Below are 20723 nucleotides of genomic sequence, written 5' to 3'. Positions count from 1 at the left end.
TTCTCTATAAAAACAAACATATATATATATCGTTACACAAATTGTACAATTTAGCTACATTTTTAATTTGTCAAGAACAACCATGCACGAAGCAAAGTAATTCACCGCGGAGGAATTCGAATTTGTCTGAACGTAAACAGGAAACTCTGAACCTTCTATTTCTCAATTTTATTTTAAAATTAGTTGCACGGAAACAATATAACATCTATTGTTTCAGCATTTATTTTGCGAACAGGTGTAGGTTGCCGCGGTTACATAATAATTTTATTTCGATCGCAAACACGATCAATGATATAGCATGTCGATGACAAATTTTCGTATAGAGTTACGGCCGTAAATTTTAAAACGCTATACTTCCATTTCGTCCTATCTTTCTATAATCGCGTGGGTCCTTTATCTAGGCCAAACGATAAAACCTTGTCCATGCATCCATCTGTTGGAGCACTTCAAGGTATCGAGAGGTTACCTATAGTCTGAGATAAATGCAAATGAATAATCAAGATGACTGGTATCAGCAGTATCGACGGAAAACTTAGGGGAGGGGGGGGGGGCTAAGGTTAATTCGTACAAAAATAAAGCATATTTTTGTGAATTATTTGTGACGACACAGTTAAAATCTCTTTATTAAAACCAATAGTACATTAAAGTATGACATTCGAAGAATATTGTATAAAATTTTCACGGGGAAATATTAAAAAATACGGCAATGGCAGCAATTATTCGGACGTGTCTCAGAAAAAAGTAGAATTGCTCATAACTTGGTACTGGATCATCTGAAATCAAAAAGTCAAAGTTCATTCGTTAGGTAACAGTTTTCCTCACTTCATATTCTAAAAGCAATTAAAGGCGATATTTTAAAAAGAATTTTTACCAATATTATATAATATAACTAGGTAGCAGTGTTTATTTATAGTCCTGTTTTCTTTCTTTTCTATACTCTTACACCCAATATTACTAAAAACTCTTTTAAATGTGTCGCTTTTGAAATACAAAATAAGAAATCTATCTGACTGGGAACTATCGTATACCATTGTGTATACATTTAGATATGTATTTTTCTCAGAAAAATGTCCCCATCTTTACATTTATCACTAAATACCACTAATTTTGTTATCACTGGTCGGACGATAGCGAGGCCGATGTGTAGACGCACCTTTTATGGGACGAGCATAGTCCAACCCCGTATAATTGCTTGATAATTAAGTTGGGCGTGCCTGTTTTTACCGAAAAACGGACATGCTGAAAGGTCTTTTAATTTTCAGAATCATTCTACCTGATAATTTTAAGTTCATAATTTCCTCCTTAACTTTGTTCCCGTTTTCATCGATCCTAAATAAACATGCAACTCTTTCTACAAACGTGGTCGAAAGAAAGCTTAACGATGGGTTAACGAACAGGTGCATGAAAGTTGAAAGGATTTTTTGAAGAAATATTCTATTATTTTCTCTTTTTTTCAACGCTTCATTTATTCAGAATGACAAATAAGACGTTAAATCGATCGTAAGATTCCACAAGATATATATAATTCTGGTGATCGTCCAAAAACGTGTAATGAGTGGCTAGCTTTTTTGAACGAGAAACCAAGTGTGTCACCATTGTGAAATCTTAGACGGAAGCAGGAAATGGGTGCAGATGGTGTATAGCGTACGCATTACACACTAGATACATTGGTTACATAGTTCGGGTATTATTAATGCTTGGCATGTTAGCAATTTTTCATAAAAATAATCACCATGATATAAAAATAGATTAAACGAAAATATTTCTTTGAAATTTATGACGTATCGACTACACTTGGTTCTTTTATCTAATTGATTTTTTATTAATATTTATTTACATATGTATAACCTTACAGATGTATCGTACTGGTATTTTATTTATTAAAAATAAATATTTATTTATTAATGCTTTCTGCAATTTGAAGATCCTCAAACGTTCAAGTTTCGAGAATTCTTTAGATTGTGATTGATGCAATAAAAAAAATTGAAATTCTCAGTAGTAACTGGCCTGTGATAAAAATTAACCCACGTATAACTGTAATTTAATAAAGCACATAGCGCACAAATAGAAAGTGTCCTTTCGATCAAACCAAATTGACCTCGTTCTGTCAGTGGTTCATTAATTGACAAATCGTGTCAAGAAATGTCAGAAGAAATGTACTGTACGGTTTTACGAAAAATCTACGCCAAAGAATACAATGTAACGGTAAGTAGTAAAATTCTACAGACCGTAAATTCTGAAGGGGTCAGCTCGGTTGTAAAAACGAAGGCCGAGCGTAAGAACGGTAGAATCGCGTCTCATGGTAAAACGAGGTTAAAGGTATCCAACTGCGGCAGTGTCGTATCGATTCTAGTCGAGCTGACATTGCCGTTCTGAAATCTCGAGATGTTGACAGCGTACACGGTGGATAATTTTACGATAATAACCTTCTTCTCTTTGTGTGTTTCAGGGTGAAAGGCCATCCGAGCAAATCAAGGCATGTCCAAGTATTGGCTGAACGTGGCCCTCCTCAGGGTTGTGCTGCCGCTTGTCTTGACAGGATGTGAGTGTCGACATTACACCGTTCTTTTATTAATTTCAAATATTTTATGATCACACCATCGAAAATAATTCGAGGAAATTTAAGGGAAACATGTAATTTCGAAAAAAGCATTGTGGAAATCGAATGATTGCAATATTTGTATCGGATCTTTAAAATACTGGAAATTAGCAAAATAAAAGTTTTATGAATGGAGTATATGAACTATTAAATATTGAAAAAATAAGGAATCATTTCGAGTAAATAAAATATTAAATATTCATATTCTCTTGAATGTTTGGAAATTGATTTGTACTTCTAAATGCAATATTTTATTGCACTTTGAATTGTTCATTTATGATATGATAATCTAATTATTTTAGTTACAGTACGTGTTGATAGAAAAATTGGCATAAACTGATATAAAGTGTTCTATTTTCATTCATAATGTTTCCGAAGATTTAACGCAATATTACGATAGGAAAATATTGTTAGAATTTTTACAGACATGTTAGAGAATTAATTTATCGTATGTAAAATATCGAATGATTCTTCTTCTTTTGCATCAAAAATTAGAAATGTAAAAAGAAGGTATATCGACTCTACATAAAAGAACAAGTTCTGGAGTGTACCCAAAATTTGAAAAATCCATGAATTTTTATTTAACTAATTATATGAAGGAGAACGTCTCAATGACATCATCGAGTTAAAATAGCTGTGATTTGTAATCGACTAGTGACCTTAGGTTGTATCCGATCCTGGGCGAATGGATCGTGAGAAACTGAAAACACGGTATAAATTTCAATCTAGAAATAGACGAATAAGCGAATGAGAATCTAAGAAATTCATAATCCTTTCTCTCCTTTTTCGTAGTTTATTTTAATCCGTGATCGATGACATATCTATTATTAAAATCGGTGCACAATAAAATTATTATTTCAATTAATGTTGCACAATTAATTATTCTTTCAATCATTTGTTAGAAGTTTAATTTACTTTATTAGAAAATGTAATATAAATTTACTGACGGATACATCGTATGGAAGAGTTCGCATGTTGACCGTTCTATTACTGTGGCCAGCTTAATAGCATCATTAATTATCAGAATGTTATCAACATGCCACATTGCCACATATGCTAGATCGTTCCATGGTACGTAACAGTATGCCGTATATAATGTTGATGAATTCCAATTCTTTCTAAATAAATAAAAATATCCCTCGCATAACGCCAATTGATTCTTTATGATTGTCAATAATTTCGGGACAACAACAAATTACGCCGACTAAGAACGTTGAAATGAACGCTATAAGAATACGAATGACGCAACTTGTCGTTCTCACGTCTGATAAAATGAAAAACGAGTGTTTTCGACGATGGACGGAAATACAACCGGCGCTTATATACCGTATCATTTGAGAAAGCTCCTTAGAATGCCAGAGTGACATGGTCGGAACACGTTTTTAGTCTCGAGTTATAATTAGAAGGACAATTTCGTTCAATAACCATGTGAACCGTATTATCAATTTTCTTCAATCGAGGAAAAAGGATTCGCAAATAAACTTTCGTCATAGCAGAAAGCTTCATAGATGAAAGGCAATTCTAATGCACTTGAGTGAAACCTTTTTATCGTAAATATAATTTCAAGAGGCTACTTTGATCTTCTGGCCTCAATCAGGCGGCAAAAAAAACAACTGAGAAATTACGACGCTGAGTGTAACGATGTTATCGCTAGAATTATCATCTTTCACAAGTTGGTTAGAATAATTAGTTGTCTGTGGTTTCTATTATTAACGATGTTCTGTTGAAAAAAAAAAGAAAAAAACACATGCATGCTACGATACTCTTGCACGGGGAAATAGGAACGTTGTATAATTCTGACAATTCTTCGTAATCGTTCGCTATTAATTTCTTATTTCTTATTTCAATCTTTTCGATCCTTAAGAAGAACGCGGTATTTTCGAATGAACGAATCGAAGATGCAAATCTTTAGAAATTATAGTACAACAATATTGAAATAGAGAGAATGGTGTATACTCGAGTTTACTTGGCAGCTGGTCAAACTTTTTGTTTGCGCATACGACGAAGAGAAAATAGTAAGCAGAATGTACCTTATGAATAGAAAGTGCTTTCATAAAGCCGGTACGTGAATTGGAGCAAATTGCAATGAGTTTCGAGGATTATCTCCCCGAGAAATTTTCTTCAAATAAACCGACCAGGTTTTCGAGAATCACAAGCTGCTTCTTTCAAGACTCTCACGAAGAAATTAATTGCTTTTCACGCTTCCTGACGAAGCGAATGTAATTAACGTTCCGACAGTACCAATCCAATCCGATTTAATTACCCGTACATATGTTTGCCCTCTTTTACGAACCATGATCCATGCATAATAAGTTTTGAAATATCGTTTAGAGCGATGGCTATCTTATTCGTGCATGCAAATTGGTAGAATTCATCGTATGATACAGGGGGTGTAAAATGTCATTCGTAGAATTTCATCTTTGAAGTCCCCAGGTTGAAATTGACCTTTCTTTTACCCCATTTCATTTCTTCTCGTACCAACCAAATGAACTGCATTTCTACGCGTGACGAATATCAGTCGGAAAAATGTCGCGGTATGAGTGTATCGTACAATGTCATTTACATTGTAATTTACAAGTATGTCACAGTTGTTCGTGTCTTTCTAAATATAATTTAAAAATTTGGCATCTATGTACTGAATGTCATGGCAAAAACTTTACTTTACACATTTTAATATGTTTTTGTATATATTATATTATTATAATATATACAAAATTATATATATATTATATTATATTGTATATATTATATATATTATGTACAGTTGCGAGAGTATAATATACAAATAGATATTTCTAAATTTAATCGAAATTAGTGTTTACTATGAAGATTATACCGTCTTTGTTGCATAGTTAATGCCATACATTCTTTGAATATTTCATTCCATGGTATATTAATATTAAGTTGGGAATATAGTCACATGCTCGCCACCGAGTATATTGTATTTTTGCATTTTTTAATTTCTCATAAACGCACAAATATTCGTACTATGTATTAAACTGATAATAAATAAAATATTAAAATAGAATAATATTATTAAAATTTGCAATTCTTGAATTAAACAGGTATAATATGGCGACCTGTAGGATTGTCTCTGGTTTACTTGGCTCTGATGCTATACTCGCCCCATGTGCCGGTACCAGACGCGAAAACAATGGCTGGCCACACAGGGCACTATTTAAAAACTTGCATCGGCCTGTCTTTTCTCACAACAGTCAGCCAACTCACTTTTCACATAGTTCTATTAGCTCTATCTGCTTATGGTCACTTCCTTCACAATTGTACGTAACTATGTCCAATAAAGAGAAGTTTGAACTATATCTATTCGGACTTGATTATAGTTTGGATTGAGAAAATCTTTTGTTAAACTATTTCTAGGCGAATCGATGGAAATGATCTTCAGGCACATAGGTTTTGTAAGACTAGATAGCGCTTCTGCCTGGGAGATCTTCTTCTGGTTGACGCCAGAATTAATCGTCTTACCCACTAGTATAATGGTGTATCTCATATGTCGGTTTCTATCACGAAAGAACGTTACCGACGAGGAAGATGATGCATCGTTACATCGAAACGCCGAGGCTGCGAAGAAAAGCGCTGACAGCACCGCCAAGGTATTATTCGATGAAACAAACATATTTCTCAAATAAATCAACTTCATTCGATTTTATAACATAAAATTTGTCAATATTTCATGAATTATCGATGTACAAGGTAATCAATTAATATTAGATCAGCTAATTCGTAGTCTTACATTAAAAAATTTTCCAGAGAAATTTTATGGACATAAGTATGTACATCGGTGCATTTTAAGAAATTTCTCGTGACTTCTGCATTATATACCATTTTATATAGAGTACCAACAAAATTTTGGAATCACTTTTTGAATCACTTGCTAATTCTATTATTAATTCGAGATTAGAAGATTTTGTTACCAAAGAATTTTCTATGTTAGCACAATCCTAAACTACTTTTCCTTAATATTCTAAGATATCCATAGAACATGTAGTAATCCCAAATTTTTGACCAGCACTTTTCATTTTCACGCCTTTGATACTAATTTTACACTTGGCTTGATAATTCCATCGCTGAATTATTAAAACGGAACCTCGAGCTAATGTCACTCTCCATGTTTAGATCATCAACTTCCTAGGACGAATCGGGACCTACGTAGTTCTAGCGTCATTGTGCATCACAGCAGCCCTGAAACCATCAGTTGAAGGTGGTTTCTATTTCCTTGTCTTCCTGGGAGCCGCAACTTGGTGGGCATGTAACAAAGAGCTCCGAAAGGGCTTTGCTATATTATGCAGGATTGTGATGGTCGTTGTGATCCTTCACATCCTGGCTTTGCTCAGCTACCAGAATCAAGTGCCTCAGGAGCTAATACCCGTAAATAGCACCTGGCAGCGTTATTTCGCATTGTCTCCAGTTTACCAAACGAATTGCACTGATCCAAGAGACGTGGAGTACACGACCGATGCCGATTGGTTAATTTATGGCTACTTCTTAAGGCTATTTTGGCTTTATTACGTTCTGGCGTTGCAGTCACAGTTCTTGAGCAAAAAGCCGGTGAGTTTATTTGTTAGTACATTCCTATTTCGCTAATGAAGAACACGTACAGTCAGTAATAAACACGAAAGAGATATTTTGAACATTAGAAATATAGTGGAATCTCGATTATCAGAACGCTGATTAATCTATCTACATGGATAATTGTCTGATAGGCGATTTGAGATATTATGGGCATGTCTTATTAATTTTTAGTAATTCAAAAAGTCAATATTTAACAGCTTCAAGATTAAATATATTTTAGGACGTCAGAAAATTTTCGTTATCGATTATTAATAATAATAGATAGCATTTTAATTGAGAAAAGATAGTATACAGTATGAATGGGCCAACGAAACGATCAATTATCGGAACACCGATTAATCAGAAGTTCAGTAGTACCTTGTGAGAGAGATTAGAAAAGAAAAATAGAAACTATATACAGACTGATTAATTTGGATAATCAAGATTGTACTGTACCATTAAACCAGATGTGAAATTTAACGGAGACTAATGAAAGCTTAAACGCGAAGATTATCAAGTAATTAAACGAAAGTAGCCTTTTATCGATTGAAATTGTAATTAACTGGGTCAAGGAAATCAACTAGAGGATCCAACTGAGAATATTGTTGAATACCATGACTTGGATACTTGGGTATCCGAAAGTGATGGACATAAAATATAATTAAGAAATTAAGCATGAATCATGTTAATGATGCACGATGCGTGCAATGTGCCTGTTACTGACTCAATTAATTTTCATGCGGTTAAGGAGAACGATTAACCTCGATGTCGGCGAAATAACACGATCTAAGCTTCTACGACTTTATTTCCACTAATTCTTGATACTCACAAGTGTGTCTCTCTCTCTGTAACACACATGTCTTTCTTTGAAGAACGTTGCTTTTACTAACGAGGCGTTCCAGGCAAAGAAAGTGAAACGTTTGAGCGGAAAGCTGGAGAATCTGGACACTCCATTGTCCAGGCACGTTTCCATCAGAAGAAGAACTCCATCTCAGAGATGGCAATCAGCACGACGAAAGGCTCGCGTAAGGATCTCATCCTGCATGAGTCGAATGTTCTTTTCTGCTTCGATTCATGCCTGTTTTTAGATTTTTTAATCAAATTCGACTGTACAATTCATCATCGATTTTATTTCATATTTTACTCACATTTTATTTACATTTTATTTACATACATATATGCCAGTCACACATGTACATATATATGTACTTGCCAGTGTAAGTATTATTTTGTTCTATCACTAACTTGTTATGACAAAAGAGAATGTTCGTATCATTATGAAATGTAGTATTCATGGAATGAAATTAATAATTTTCATTTCTTTTTCGTTTTTCCTCTCTTTGATTGACGAAGGTGATGAGAATCTTTCAAGTAGGCGGTATATAATTTTGTGTTAATGTATTTTTGTTGAATTGACTGCCCGTCTCCCTTCAAACGACTGCCGTGTTTTTATTTGCTGTCGCCTTCCAGATTTGCGGTTGTTCTTTAACGCTGAGCAAATTCCTTTTCCGTTTGGATGCCGCTATGTTTAGTTTGCCATTGTTTTAGAAGCCGATCATTAATTCGTCGTCCCTACCTGTCGACGAGCGCACACCCGTACGTATAATAATTAAGTTTGCACGTTTGATTATCATAGCAATTACTTTTGTTTACTTATATCATCACGATCACTCTTATTTTTCTGGTCAATTTGATTTCACATACTTGCGCACAATTTTTTATATTTTCCTTTTTTTGTTTTTATTCAAATAATCGACGCATTTTATGGATTCTTATTGTAGCTATTGTGGTGAAGGTAAATTTATTTCACTTATACGTAGCATGCATGTGTACGCTTGACAAACAAAATTTTACTCTACGAAACATATATTATACATTTATTAACATAGATTATTTAGTAAGTTAGAATAGAAATTAAAATTATAGAAGAAGTAGAGAGAACGCTGTGTAGGAACATTTAGGAGTTTTTGTAATATATAGAGAATAGTATTGTTAATTTTTACTGATAGTTGATGCGATTTGGATCCGGGAGAACGGGGCTACTGCAAGATTCGACCGGAAGTGTCATTGTTCAGGATGGTCATCAGGATGACAATATTCAGATGCAAAGTCTCAGTGAAGGTTTGTTTAAAGCATGATGTTTTTATGCATTTGTAGAAGATTCAGAGATATGTATATATATTATGATTTCAAATTGTGTTATATATATTATACATTAATAATAAAATATAATGGATAAATATAAGAATATAAATTTGCATAAATATACGTTGTCTATTAATAATGTATAAAGATCAGAACACATTAATTAATTAAAAGCTTCTTAGCTACTCCAGACGAGCAATCCGGAATCATCGAACATATCATTATGGCTGTATATTCCATCTTCCAATTGATAATCAATTCATCCTATCTTGCTACGAATATCATAATGATGGTAAGACCCAATAAACCAACGAATTTGATCAAATTTCTTTTTCTAAAATTTCAATCATTTCATACGATTCTTTTAATCGTTAGACTTGGAGTATAATGTACCACAGTTGGACAACGTTTGCGCTGTTATTATGGGCCTTGATTCTCTGGATGGTGCCTAATAAACGCGCTTCCATGATGAAATGCTCGCCGTTTATCGTTACCTATGCAATGCTTTTGCTTCTCGTTCAATACATTTATAGCATGGATCTGACAGAAGAAGAGCTGCCAACGAAGATAAACGGGATAAGTGTGTCAGAGATTGGTTTCAGCAAATCTGAACAACTTAGCCGATGGCATTTAGTCGTCAAAGTAAAAATAATTTGTTCACTTACAAACTAACGTAAGATATATTTTACTATCCATAACATTTTTTACTTCTTTACAGTGTCTGTTCATATCTATGTTCTGGATAACTATGAGACAATATACCGCTGAAAGAACCAGACAAAGACGTTCTTCAGCGTTGAGAGACATGGTAGCGCCGTTACATGTCTCTGTGTCGACAGCTACCGCGGCGATGAATCACGAAGCGCCGGAAATCAAAAGCAAGTTCATGAAAGATGTTGGCATACTTTTGAAAAAATTATTAACCAAATTTTGGATTGCTGTAGTGGCTATTATGCTATTCATCTCTGGAATCACCGGCGAACGTATGACCGTCTTCAGGATCATTTATATGTCCCTGTTCTTAGTTTTAATCATCACTTTCCAGGTACTCAAACCTTTTCAGTGAAACTTTATTAATGAAATTTCTTGTACCTAAACTCAGTTCAATATAATTTTATTAATTAAATTTTTTGTAAAACCTTATCGATATAATTTCTTGACGTACTTCTTAATGATTTTTAAAAATATAATGATATTTTGATTCTTTTTATGTTATAGATATCATGGACAGTATGGAGGAAGATGATGTATACATTCTGGATTACAGTCATTGGTTACTCCGTAATCATGCTCATTCTCGTGTACACTTACCAATTTCATAATTTCCCGGAATATTGGAACTATCTCCATATTGATGAGGACTTGCAGAAGGACATTGGTCTAGAAATATATGAGACCAAGGATTTGTTTGTTAGGTTACTGACGCCAACGTTCTTCGTAATTATCACTGTCCTCCAGATTCATTATTTCCATAAAGATTTCTTGGAAGTGACCGATATCGAGAAATTCGGGTTAGCATATAACTAATATAATATGTAGCACATGGTATAATAATATAAGTATAATAATTGGGAGAAATAAATAATTAAAAATTATAGAACTGAAGAGAGTCCTCGAGTCGAACGATCGAGTCTTGGCCATTCACCGATTTTAACCATGCCACCATCTTCACCGGGAGAAGTTTTCCTTGTTGAAGAAGAGAAAGAACATATATACTCCTTAAGACAGTTAAAAGGTATGATACCATGTATACTGATTTTGCGAATTTTCGAATCAAAATTAATCTAACAGATATATTTCATTTTCAGAAATGTCGAAACTGGAGCGGCTACAGTTATTTCATAAATTAATACAGCAATTCTTAAATTTTTATAATTATACTTGGCTCTTCCTTGAAATTCACATGCAAAAGATCATTTTCATTTCTGTGATGATTTTCTGTGTCAACGATGTGAGTTTAAATGAATTAATTAAAGTAATTAAAGTAATTAAGAACTGATGTTCAATTTGTCATTTACGTAAATAATAAATTTCAGGTCTGTGCTATTAATTTCGTATTCGTCTTGATACTAGTTATCATGATCAATTCTCGAAGAAATGTTCAAATATGTACTGCCAACACGATCGCCGCGATAATTGCCATTCTGATGGTCGTGAAGATGCTATATCAAATCCAGTATATCGATCACAATAACTGGAATATTAATTGCACGGTAAATATAAATATACAATCAATCAAAGAACTATTCGATCGCCTAAGTATTTCATACTCACCTAAAAAATAATTTTATTTTTATTCAGTGTGTAATAAAATAATAATTGATATCGATTAGAATTTTGATAATTGAATAATTAAAAAATTAATATCTTAGTCATCACATGTTTTTTTATTGATACGATTTTTCAAATAAATCTTCTCATTTGCCATTTGTAGAAATTTCCATCTGAAAATCAAACTCAGTATGGCAGCAATAACACGATGTATAATATCGCAGAGTGGTTTGGAATAAAAAAAGGAAAGCCAGGACACTTGGCAGAATTATTGAAGGGTTACATAGGAATCTTAGTGGTGACTACTCTCAGAAAAATCATCAGAATTCGACAGTGTTTCTATAGAAAAGCACATAGCGAACCTTTGGATACTCCTCAAGTTATGTTCCCTTCTATCACCAGAGAAGACGCTGACAAAGGAGTACCACAGTGCTTGAAATTCCTTTTCAATTATGGATTCTATAAGTTTGGCGTTGAATTCTGTTTGATAGGAATAGTGGCACTCATTGGAACCAGATTGGATTTCTATTCTGTCCTTTATAGCATTTGGCTTTTACTATTCTTCTCTCTGAGAAGAAAAGCAATATCCAGAATTTGGCCTTTCTTCAAGTTCTTTGGTATAATTTTACTACCTATTCAGTATTCTTTCGTCGTGGCTCCACCATCTTGGTTTTGTATAGGTTGTTAAATATTTATAATATTAATATTTGAAGTGATTCAAAAATAGAGAATAAATTGATTTTTCTTAATTTTCAGAGTATCCATGGAGTGAATCCAAAACTTTGAGGGGTTTGCAAGAGTGGATGTATTTACCTGATCCTGACTTTCCACCAAACGCTAGAAAATTAATGTGTAAGACTCATAATAGAATATTATGTATAAGTATTAAGATCCATATTTTTATCAGCACAAAGAAATAGAACCTAAGCAGAAATTTATTTCAGATATAAAATTAATATAAAATATCAAACTTTGATCTTTTTTTATTTTAATTCAGGTGATTTTATTCTGCTAATGATGGTCGTCAGACAAAGTCTCGTCTTCCAAATCGAAGAAAGAAGCACAGCGACTAACAGAGAATTTCCAGCTGGTCATAATTATTCCGTCTACGAAAATATGGAGAAACCAAATTTCGTCAATCCTGTGAAAGATTACGTGTCACATATCCACTGTTGGTTAGACATAATTAAACGAGGCGTATTAATAAGTCTCATGTGGGTCACTTTGTCGATCATGTTCCTGGCTGGAACAGAAAGGACCAATCTCTTCTCGTTGGGTTATTTAATTGGTGCATTCGTGTTCCTCTGGCAAGGAAGTGACTTTTACTTGAGACCAGTGAAAACCATCTTGAAATGGTGGAATCTTCTAATCGGTTACAATGTGGTCGTCATATTTTCCAAGGCTTTGCTTCAGGGTGTAGGTTGCGTGCTGATAGAACAGGTAATTTGAAACATTTACCACTAAAATCACCGACCTGACGTGTAAAATATATAGTACAAGAAGAATATGAAGCTTTTGCCTTCCTTATTAACATTAATCATAACTCTAACGAATAAAATATTGAATTTTAGCTGCAAGTGTTAGCATGTCCACTGATTCAGCTATTCGGTATAACTTGTCTAAGAAAATTCCGAAGTTCAGTGAGCGACATAGTTCTTGAAAAATTGGATTGCGAGGTGCCACAAGAAGATATCGGCATGGTCTGGGATGGTCTATGCTTTGGTTTCCTGTTACTCCAGAAACGACTGTTCAAGAGTTATTACTTCTTCCATATAGTAGATGAAACGAAAGCTATGAGCATCCTAGCGTCTAGAGGGGCGGAGTTATTGGAAGAACTGCACCAGAAGCGCATCGAAATTCAAGAAAACGTTGAGAAGAACGTGTTGCAGAAGTTGAAGTTTAAAATGGATAAAATCAAAGCTAACCAGAGAAAAATACAAGGACCTAGTTACAGGGAACCGCAGATACACGCAGTTGGTAAGAATAATAATCAACGTTTGAAGTATAAAATGGTCAGGTTGACAGGACGAAACGACGTCGCCGATAAATAATTTTCCAATATCAGACTAACTTTCTGTTCCTCATCCTTACCTTTCTGTTCCTAAATTCTCAATGTTATACTTTCATGTACCTTTACCTGGTAACCTGAACCCATATCTCAACTCGGGGTTTCTTTGTTCCCTACTAACAGCAACCTGTAGTTCTTCCATCTTACCAATCCACATGTATTCTATAAAATTGTCGAAAAGTAGCTAAAAACTAGACCACAATATCTAGTTCTTTCATCCTTCCAACGTATGTCGTGTATTCCACAGTATTTAGTAGGAAGTAGCATAAATCTAAATCTCAACGTAGAATTCTACTGCCTTACCGATCTATGCAGGTGCATATCATAATATTTAACAAGAAACAGTCTAAATCTAAACTTCAACGAAGGCTTCTTCTACTCTACCAACCTACGTGTACTCTACAGTAATTAACAAATAATAGCTAAAACTTAAACCTCAACGTAGGTAAACTTAGAGACTATTCGCAGGCTAATGTCTCTATATTTGATTCTCTATATTTGATGCACGCGAAAAAGAAGGGGCAGCGCCTCTGGCAAGGTCTTCCAGCGTAAGCTCGTGCGGTCACACCCCTCCTCAGGGTTATCAGACACCGATCGACGAGGACGAGGATGAGCCAGCCCCGTTGACACCGCGAGCTGCGTCTCTCTTGCAGGCGCCTACACCAAATTCCGCTGTGATGACAGTGAGCCTCGAGGGTTACCTCGAACCGACCCGTATTTCCTTCGGTTCTCCACCGAGTAGCGAGTTGAATCCACGTGGTCCATCGCCCGACGAGACGTTTCCAGTGTTCTCGCCGCCGCCATACGACAGAGGACCACGGGATCGATCGTTGACCTCGTCGATCCGACATCGTCGACAGTCCAGCTTCATCGGACCACCATGGATGAATGGATTACAAACACCAAGACAGTCCATCGTCTCGAGCACATCTCGCTCCCCGCTATCTCATCACACATGTAACGACACAACGGGAACAAGATCACCGTCGTCGATCTGCTACGATGTCCTGTACATATGCTTCCGCGACAGCACCTCTAGATCATCTATGAAGCACTGATCTTTCTTTCGTTTCGTTACTATTGGTGGTTCTAGAGGATTTTTAGGGTACCTTCCGGTTTGAGTCTTTTGATTTTTGTGCCGAGCATTGTCGTGTCGAAATGTAAAAATTAGAATGACCGAAGTTTTGTTGGTTTTTCAGTAGATCTTGTTTCGGTATTGATTTTTTAAATGTGTAGATATTTGATTGATGTCGTCGTCGGGACATTTTCATTTCCGTTCCTTTTGTTGTTTTAAGAGAACTTTCTTTGGTCTTCGTTAGATGTCGTATTATATTTGGATCTGATTGAATGTACATAGTTGAACATACTATATTCGTATAACTAATATCGATGATTAGATCGTCTCGTATATGTTCCTTCGGCATCAACCCTGCTTTGACATTCGAACATCACGTTCTCCTCATTCATCACTTTCGTAATTAATTTTACCTCTCTTATAGGGAGAAGTATTAATTCAGATCCAAAAATCCATTTAATTTCTTGACAGATCGTTCTGCATCCTGTTGATCCTGCTGACCAAGGACTCCAGAACTCGAGCGTAATCGACATGTAATATACATGTATATTGTTGTAAGATAGATCTCTAGCCTGTGCCGACGACTTTCTCATCGTTTTCAGTTTTTTATCTATACCTTTTTGTGTCTTCTCTTTGTATTAGATACTCTCTATCCAGGAACACGGCCGTTGTACAGAGTTCGCGCCCCAAAGACCAACAGACAGGGTAAATGAAAATTATCTTTCATTTTTTTTTTTCTCTTTCCGTAGCTTATCTAGACTTTGTCCTACCAACTGACGTGTCCACATCCTGACTAACTATCCTTCTGCTTTTACAGAACCCCTCGCTGTACATATACGTAATTTGTTTCTGTGTATCACGAAATTCTAATATGTATAGCGAACCAAAGATGGTGGCGGGTGTCCTGTGTGATTGTACTAATACTTTTTCTACCTTTAATAGATGTTATACTGTTTTCTAAAATGTTAGTCTGAGCCTCATAGAGTAACATCGTCCGAAAGCACAACTCTTAAGTTAAGTGAAATATCGTGCATGGCTTTAGCACAGTATGGTGTAAGTGACAATGGTTGGTTCTTCTATCAGTGTTTAAGAAAAATTCGTTTTGTTTGATCAGCTGTCAGATCAGGCGATTACTACATGTTCGACGACCTGGACGACGACGACGTGACCGATCTGATCCCGGACACTGAATCCGAAAAACAAGAAGCGGAGAAACGTCACGAAGTTGAAAAACGCGGCAGAAGAATGACCATTTCCGAGGTATGTTAGCTGCTTCCTAAATTGCGAATGAATATTTTGAACGATACGTTTTGGAGGGTTACGAATCTCTGGTTTGTCTGCTATGAACTTTCGATTTGAAGCAAAAGTTTGACTAATCGAAGAACGCTTGATCCACTGAGAAATTCCGCGAAACGACCCAGCATATTTTTATCTTCGAAAAGGCCGATTCAGTTTTTAATTTCACATCATAGTTTTCAATTTGATTTCGTGCTTCAGTTAACTTTGTTAACCTAGTCATTGTTCGGTTAACTGAGTTAACTTTCAATCGAATTCACAGTTCGTTCCTCAACGAATCTATCAGATGGATCATGGAATCATGGCCAAAGGTTGACTTGATCTCCGTGTGTGCGTAAAGTCCTCGCATTATTCTATCGATCTACCACTGGCCCAAACCCCCTTTCAACCCTTTTGCAATGATCACTCCCACCCATTTTTCACGAATGTTCTCTAATCCTTGGCCCGTCGAGGAGTCATCAGACAGCAGACAACAAGTACAACGCAAACAAAAGGCAATTGGTAACGCATGGAAAGAAATGATTCAAAAGTGTGGTCCCCTTGCAGCTGATGAACACGCTGATTAAGACAGACATTGAGATCGCGACACACGTCGCCATGTACGGAGGGACTGAAAAGGACGCGCTGAGACTACGTCGTCGGAGTGTGCCTTTAACAAGGAAGAAATCATCTATGTCGTATCTCAGTGCACGTTCCGAGACCGACACTGCAGTGGCCACCGATGTGAGACCCCCTTAAAAGGCTGCATGTCACTGCTACAGGCTCTCTTTTTCTCTTACCTGCCCACCATTTTTCCTCCTTCATTCTTATTGTTTATTTTTCTTTTGTTTCTCTTTTTGTCCTTTTCAAATTCTACATATACGCTCTCTTCAATCTTAACGTCATTTTAGCCTTTCTATCTAATTCTTCTCCTAGTTTTCTTTCTTTCATTCCTGTAATAATATCGTTATATAATTGTACTCTAATAAATTGTCGATTACCAGTGTCATCTTTGATATTATCTGCAAATAATTCTCAGCTTTCGTTGTATCTTTTATTATATTTTTATATCGTTTACTTCTGTCCGTCTTTCTCTTATCCTTTTGTTTCTCGTCATATTTATTCATTAATTTCTTTGTTACATCGGACTCAAACACGTTCGTATCACCTATTGAAGTGTGTTGGAAATTTATTAATAGCCAACTGTGCAAAACTCACACTTTTAACAATTTTTAACAAGTACATACACTAGACAGAATCACACATAGCCACACACAGCAAACCACGAATGATAGTGGTACTAATGAATTTTACAACATTTATACATATATTCGCTAGTTATTACAGTGCTTCGACGTTAATTCTTCCTTTCTTTTCGCATCTTACAGCTTTGTAATAAAAGAAAAAACGAAACACATGTGACGGAAGCGGTGACGTTCCACTCACGTCGATTCACCTTTTTTTTTCTTTTGTTTTTTATGTCATTCCTTTTAAATGTTGTAGTCGCAGGAGGCTCCTCGTCGTTGGTACATATCTGCCGCTCGATACTTAGCTTAATTTGTTTTCATTATGTTTACAGCGTAGCACCGTAATCTCACGCTTTTAATATCATAACAATAATTTTTGATATCGATTAATTGCATACGCAGAATTTGATTCAGACAAAACGCCACCAACGACCCATTAAATTTTTTTTATCTAGAATAGTCCATTAATTAATTTAATAAAAATTATTTATTATAATTTCAAACGATTTACTTAAAGCTCATCATAATACCATAAATATCTCAATTTCATTAAACTTCACGACATTGTAGAATTTACATGGAAAAATAAATAATGACAAACCTCCGTTTTACAAATATCGTATGAAAAAAGACGGAATTGGGAAATGTAATTTGACTAAAAGAATTGCAAATGAAATGTTAATACAACGTTGACCCTTAGAGGGTCAAACACAGTTACTAAATAACTACCGCTGTCGATAAACTTATGGTGTAATTGTCTTCAAATTCCACGTACCAGAAACTGCCAGAAATAATAAACCAAACTAATAACACAAACGATAATTTGTTATTTAAATTAGGCCGCTGACAAAACAAGTCTCGCGTCGGCGGATACGGAAACCGGTGAAAAAGATGCGGCCGCGGCAGAACGTGATAAAACACCAGTGCCAACAGACGACGAATATGGAGAAGATAAACCAGATGAAAAGGAGGAGACACAGGAGGATGAGCAAAAAGTATCAATTGCTACGTACTTCAAATTCATTATAGTGATGATTAATAGCACCCTGACGTCGATGACCAAATACTTGAACAGATTTTCGCGTGACTATAGATACATTCGCAAGGTTTTAACGAAAGAAAAGAAGGTATTAAAGGTACGTGATGGAACGAGTAAAAAATTTGCAACAGAAATTAGATCGATAATGTTGGAGATTCTTTTTCTTGGCATCGTTTAATTTATAGACAAAACCAGATTTCCGGATGGGAATGCGATTGGGAATCACTCAAATATGGCAGCCAATTCCTCTGATGAAACAAGGGTAAGATTTTCATCATAGATAACTATTGTAACTGATTGTAACTAAAAAAACGTTTTTACCTCTTTGGCTTCCTACATTATCTGCTCGTAAACGCTTAACTGTACAGATACAGTATCGTAGAATAACCAGAACCGCGATTTTGAAGAGATTGAGAATGTCTTTAAAGATTTAGTTCGTTTTAGGTAGTAAATCCTTTGGTGGTATCCCACGTCGACACTTTAGAGCTTTAGTAGTATTGTGCTTGTCCCAAGTACTTGCTTCTCCTTCTTAGAATTATTCAAAGTCCTTTCGAAAAGAAGTAGTCTATATTTACCCTTGCTATTAGGCCAGTCCTTATAGTAGAAGCTAGAGTAGTAAATGTGCTCGCTCTGACAGATCGACTAATGGAAATGCCGAGGAATCTTACGATGCTGGCGAGGGACCTACCCAACCACGACCGCAGGAAGAAAGGTAAGATTCTGTAGAAAATGCTTATTTTTTTAGGCTTTGTCTAAAGTATATCTTCATTAAATAAAATACAATTCAATTTAATTCAATTAGATTAAATTAAATATTTTGTATTTCCCTTGGAAATAGAGGTCTCTGGCAGTTTAAATCAAATTAAATTGAAATTCCCGAATCTCCTATCCGCATTTATGTTAATGTAAAGAAATAATTTGAAGTAAACGTAGACAGAGAGGAGTGTTATTTTTGCTAGGAAAAGCAGCTCGTTGATGGTCCCTCATATCCGAATTTTGGCACCGAGTTTGGAGCGAGGATTGGACATATCCTCCTCCAGGTATCGAGACTACTTTGTAAAATCGATAAATGTTCTTTCACTTCGTTGTTAAACGCACCTTCTGCACGTTGATCTTTGCGAGCAGCATGTACATTATAATTTTTTTTGGTCCCTTTAAACATTATTCTGTAGACATGAATATCGTAATTGTATAAATATTTACATTTACAGAAAAAGATGTACCTATCAACTTTCGTTCAGTTCTATTTTACAGGTGTTCGAGCTTTCGGTGTGCTTTACGTATCAATGTTTTGCAGAAGAAAAAAAACTTCCTTCTGCGTATTTATGTTAGATCATATGGTGGAATTTCTTAATGCTATTAATGAAAACTGTTATTTATACAGCTCACTATTCTCCGAAATCTCACCTGTCCAACACGATGACGAAGGTGGTGCACTGTCTGAAGTCGATCAACCACCGATAATCCAATTATTGGCATCTATTTGGTTTGGAATCCTGGCACATTCGTGTTTACTTTGTTACTTCATGGTGTTCCTTCATCAGATTAAAAATGCATCCGTCCTTTCCACGCCTTTGCCTCTCATGGTATTCTGCTGGGGTTCGTTAACCATTCCACGACCCTCGAAAACATTTTGGATAACGTTGATCGCGTACACCGAGGTAAAATATAAAATTCTTCGGACAGATTAATAATTTTTTTAGAAAGAACAAAAAGTTTCTTAGCTGATTAAAGGTAAATTTTTTTAGGCAATTGTGATAGTAAAATGCATTTTCCAATTGGAAGTATTGCCCTGGAATCGAGATGCTGCACCGAATAATCCTTTATTTACTCCTAGAATTATGGGGGTTGAACGCAAACATAATTATGCTTTGTGGGATCTATTGTTGCTTCTCATGGTGTTCTTTCATAGGTAAATCAAAACATAAATTTCATAAGAATATTTTTTCATCGCAAAAATTAAACAAAAATCCTATTTTTAGATTTATGCTGAAATCATTAGGACAATGGACGTCCCCATCCCTAAAACCAAGAAAAATTATTCCTTCCACTTTAACTGTAGTTCCGGCCAAGCCTCCACCGCCAGAAAATAGAGGTCAAGGAGAATCTGTATCGCTACAAGAAGAAGAAGGGTATGTCAATTTCTTAATTTTCATTGATTTATATACGTTTCTAATATTATTGTATAATGTATAATTAATATACAGGGTGGTTGGTAACTGGTGGTACAAGCGGAAAGGGGGTGATTCTATGCGAAAAAAGAAGTCGAAAATATAGAATAAAAATTTTTCGTTTGAGGCTTTGTTTTCGAGAAAGTCGACTTTGAATTTTCGCTCGGTACGGGTGCACTTTATCGCGTCTCGTTATAACGGATCTCATTGTAGATCGTTGTCTCGATGGAAAAATTAAAAAAAAAAATTTTTATTCTATATTTT

General features: G+C 35.3%; 1 protein-coding gene across 11 annotated transcripts in view; it reads left to right on the top strand.

The window, feature by feature from the left end:
- LOC100747115 (piezo-type mechanosensitive ion channel component) overlaps positions 1-20723 on the top strand; it is a 29733-nt gene that overhangs the window by 4144 nt on the left and 4866 nt on the right. The window contains exons 2-28 of one of the 11 annotated variants that reach the window (XM_024372084.2): positions 2450-2542; positions 5665-5880; positions 5978-6210; positions 6734-7165; positions 8041-8193; positions 9178-9289; positions 9496-9605; positions 9689-9955; positions 10032-10358; positions 10532-10824; positions 10912-11048; positions 11122-11264; positions 11350-11526; positions 11748-12264; positions 12341-12436; positions 12582-13024; positions 13156-13561; positions 15370-15432; positions 15842-15987; positions 16570-16746; positions 18089-18385; positions 18474-18550; positions 18926-19000; positions 19248-19328; positions 19673-19949; positions 20037-20200; positions 20271-20420. In XM_024372084.2, the coding sequence (XP_024227852.1) occupies positions 2479-2542; positions 5665-5880; positions 5978-6210; positions 6734-7165; positions 8041-8193; positions 9178-9289; positions 9496-9605; positions 9689-9955; positions 10032-10358; positions 10532-10824; positions 10912-11048; positions 11122-11264; positions 11350-11526; positions 11748-12264; positions 12341-12436; positions 12582-13024; positions 13156-13561; positions 15370-15432; positions 15842-15987; positions 16570-16746; positions 18089-18385; positions 18474-18550; positions 18926-19000; positions 19248-19328; positions 19673-19949; positions 20037-20200; positions 20271-20420 (5633 nt within the window). In that variant the 5' untranslated portion in view covers positions 2450-2478. Of the gene's footprint in view, positions 1-2449; positions 2543-5664; positions 5881-5977; positions 6211-6733; positions 7166-8040; positions 8194-8716; positions 8765-9177; positions 9290-9495; positions 9606-9688; positions 9956-10031; positions 10359-10531; positions 10825-10911; positions 11049-11121; positions 11265-11349; positions 11527-11747; positions 12265-12340; positions 12437-12581; positions 13025-13155; positions 13562-15369; positions 15433-15841; positions 15988-16569; positions 16747-18088; positions 18386-18473; positions 18551-18925; positions 19001-19247; positions 19329-19672; positions 19950-20036; positions 20201-20270; positions 20421-20723 lie in introns of all 11 variants that reach the window. The other 10 variants (XM_033324470.1, XM_024372089.2, XM_024372086.2 and 7 more) reach the window with 10 other exon arrangements.

Source organism: Bombus impatiens, unplaced genomic scaffold (assembly GCF_000188095.3).
Source record: "Bombus impatiens unplaced genomic scaffold, BIMP_2.2 scf_2880, whole genome shotgun sequence".
Classification (NCBI taxonomy): domain Eukaryota; kingdom Metazoa; phylum Arthropoda; class Insecta; order Hymenoptera; family Apidae; genus Bombus; species Bombus impatiens.
This window is presented reverse-complemented; position numbering and strand designations above follow the sequence as displayed.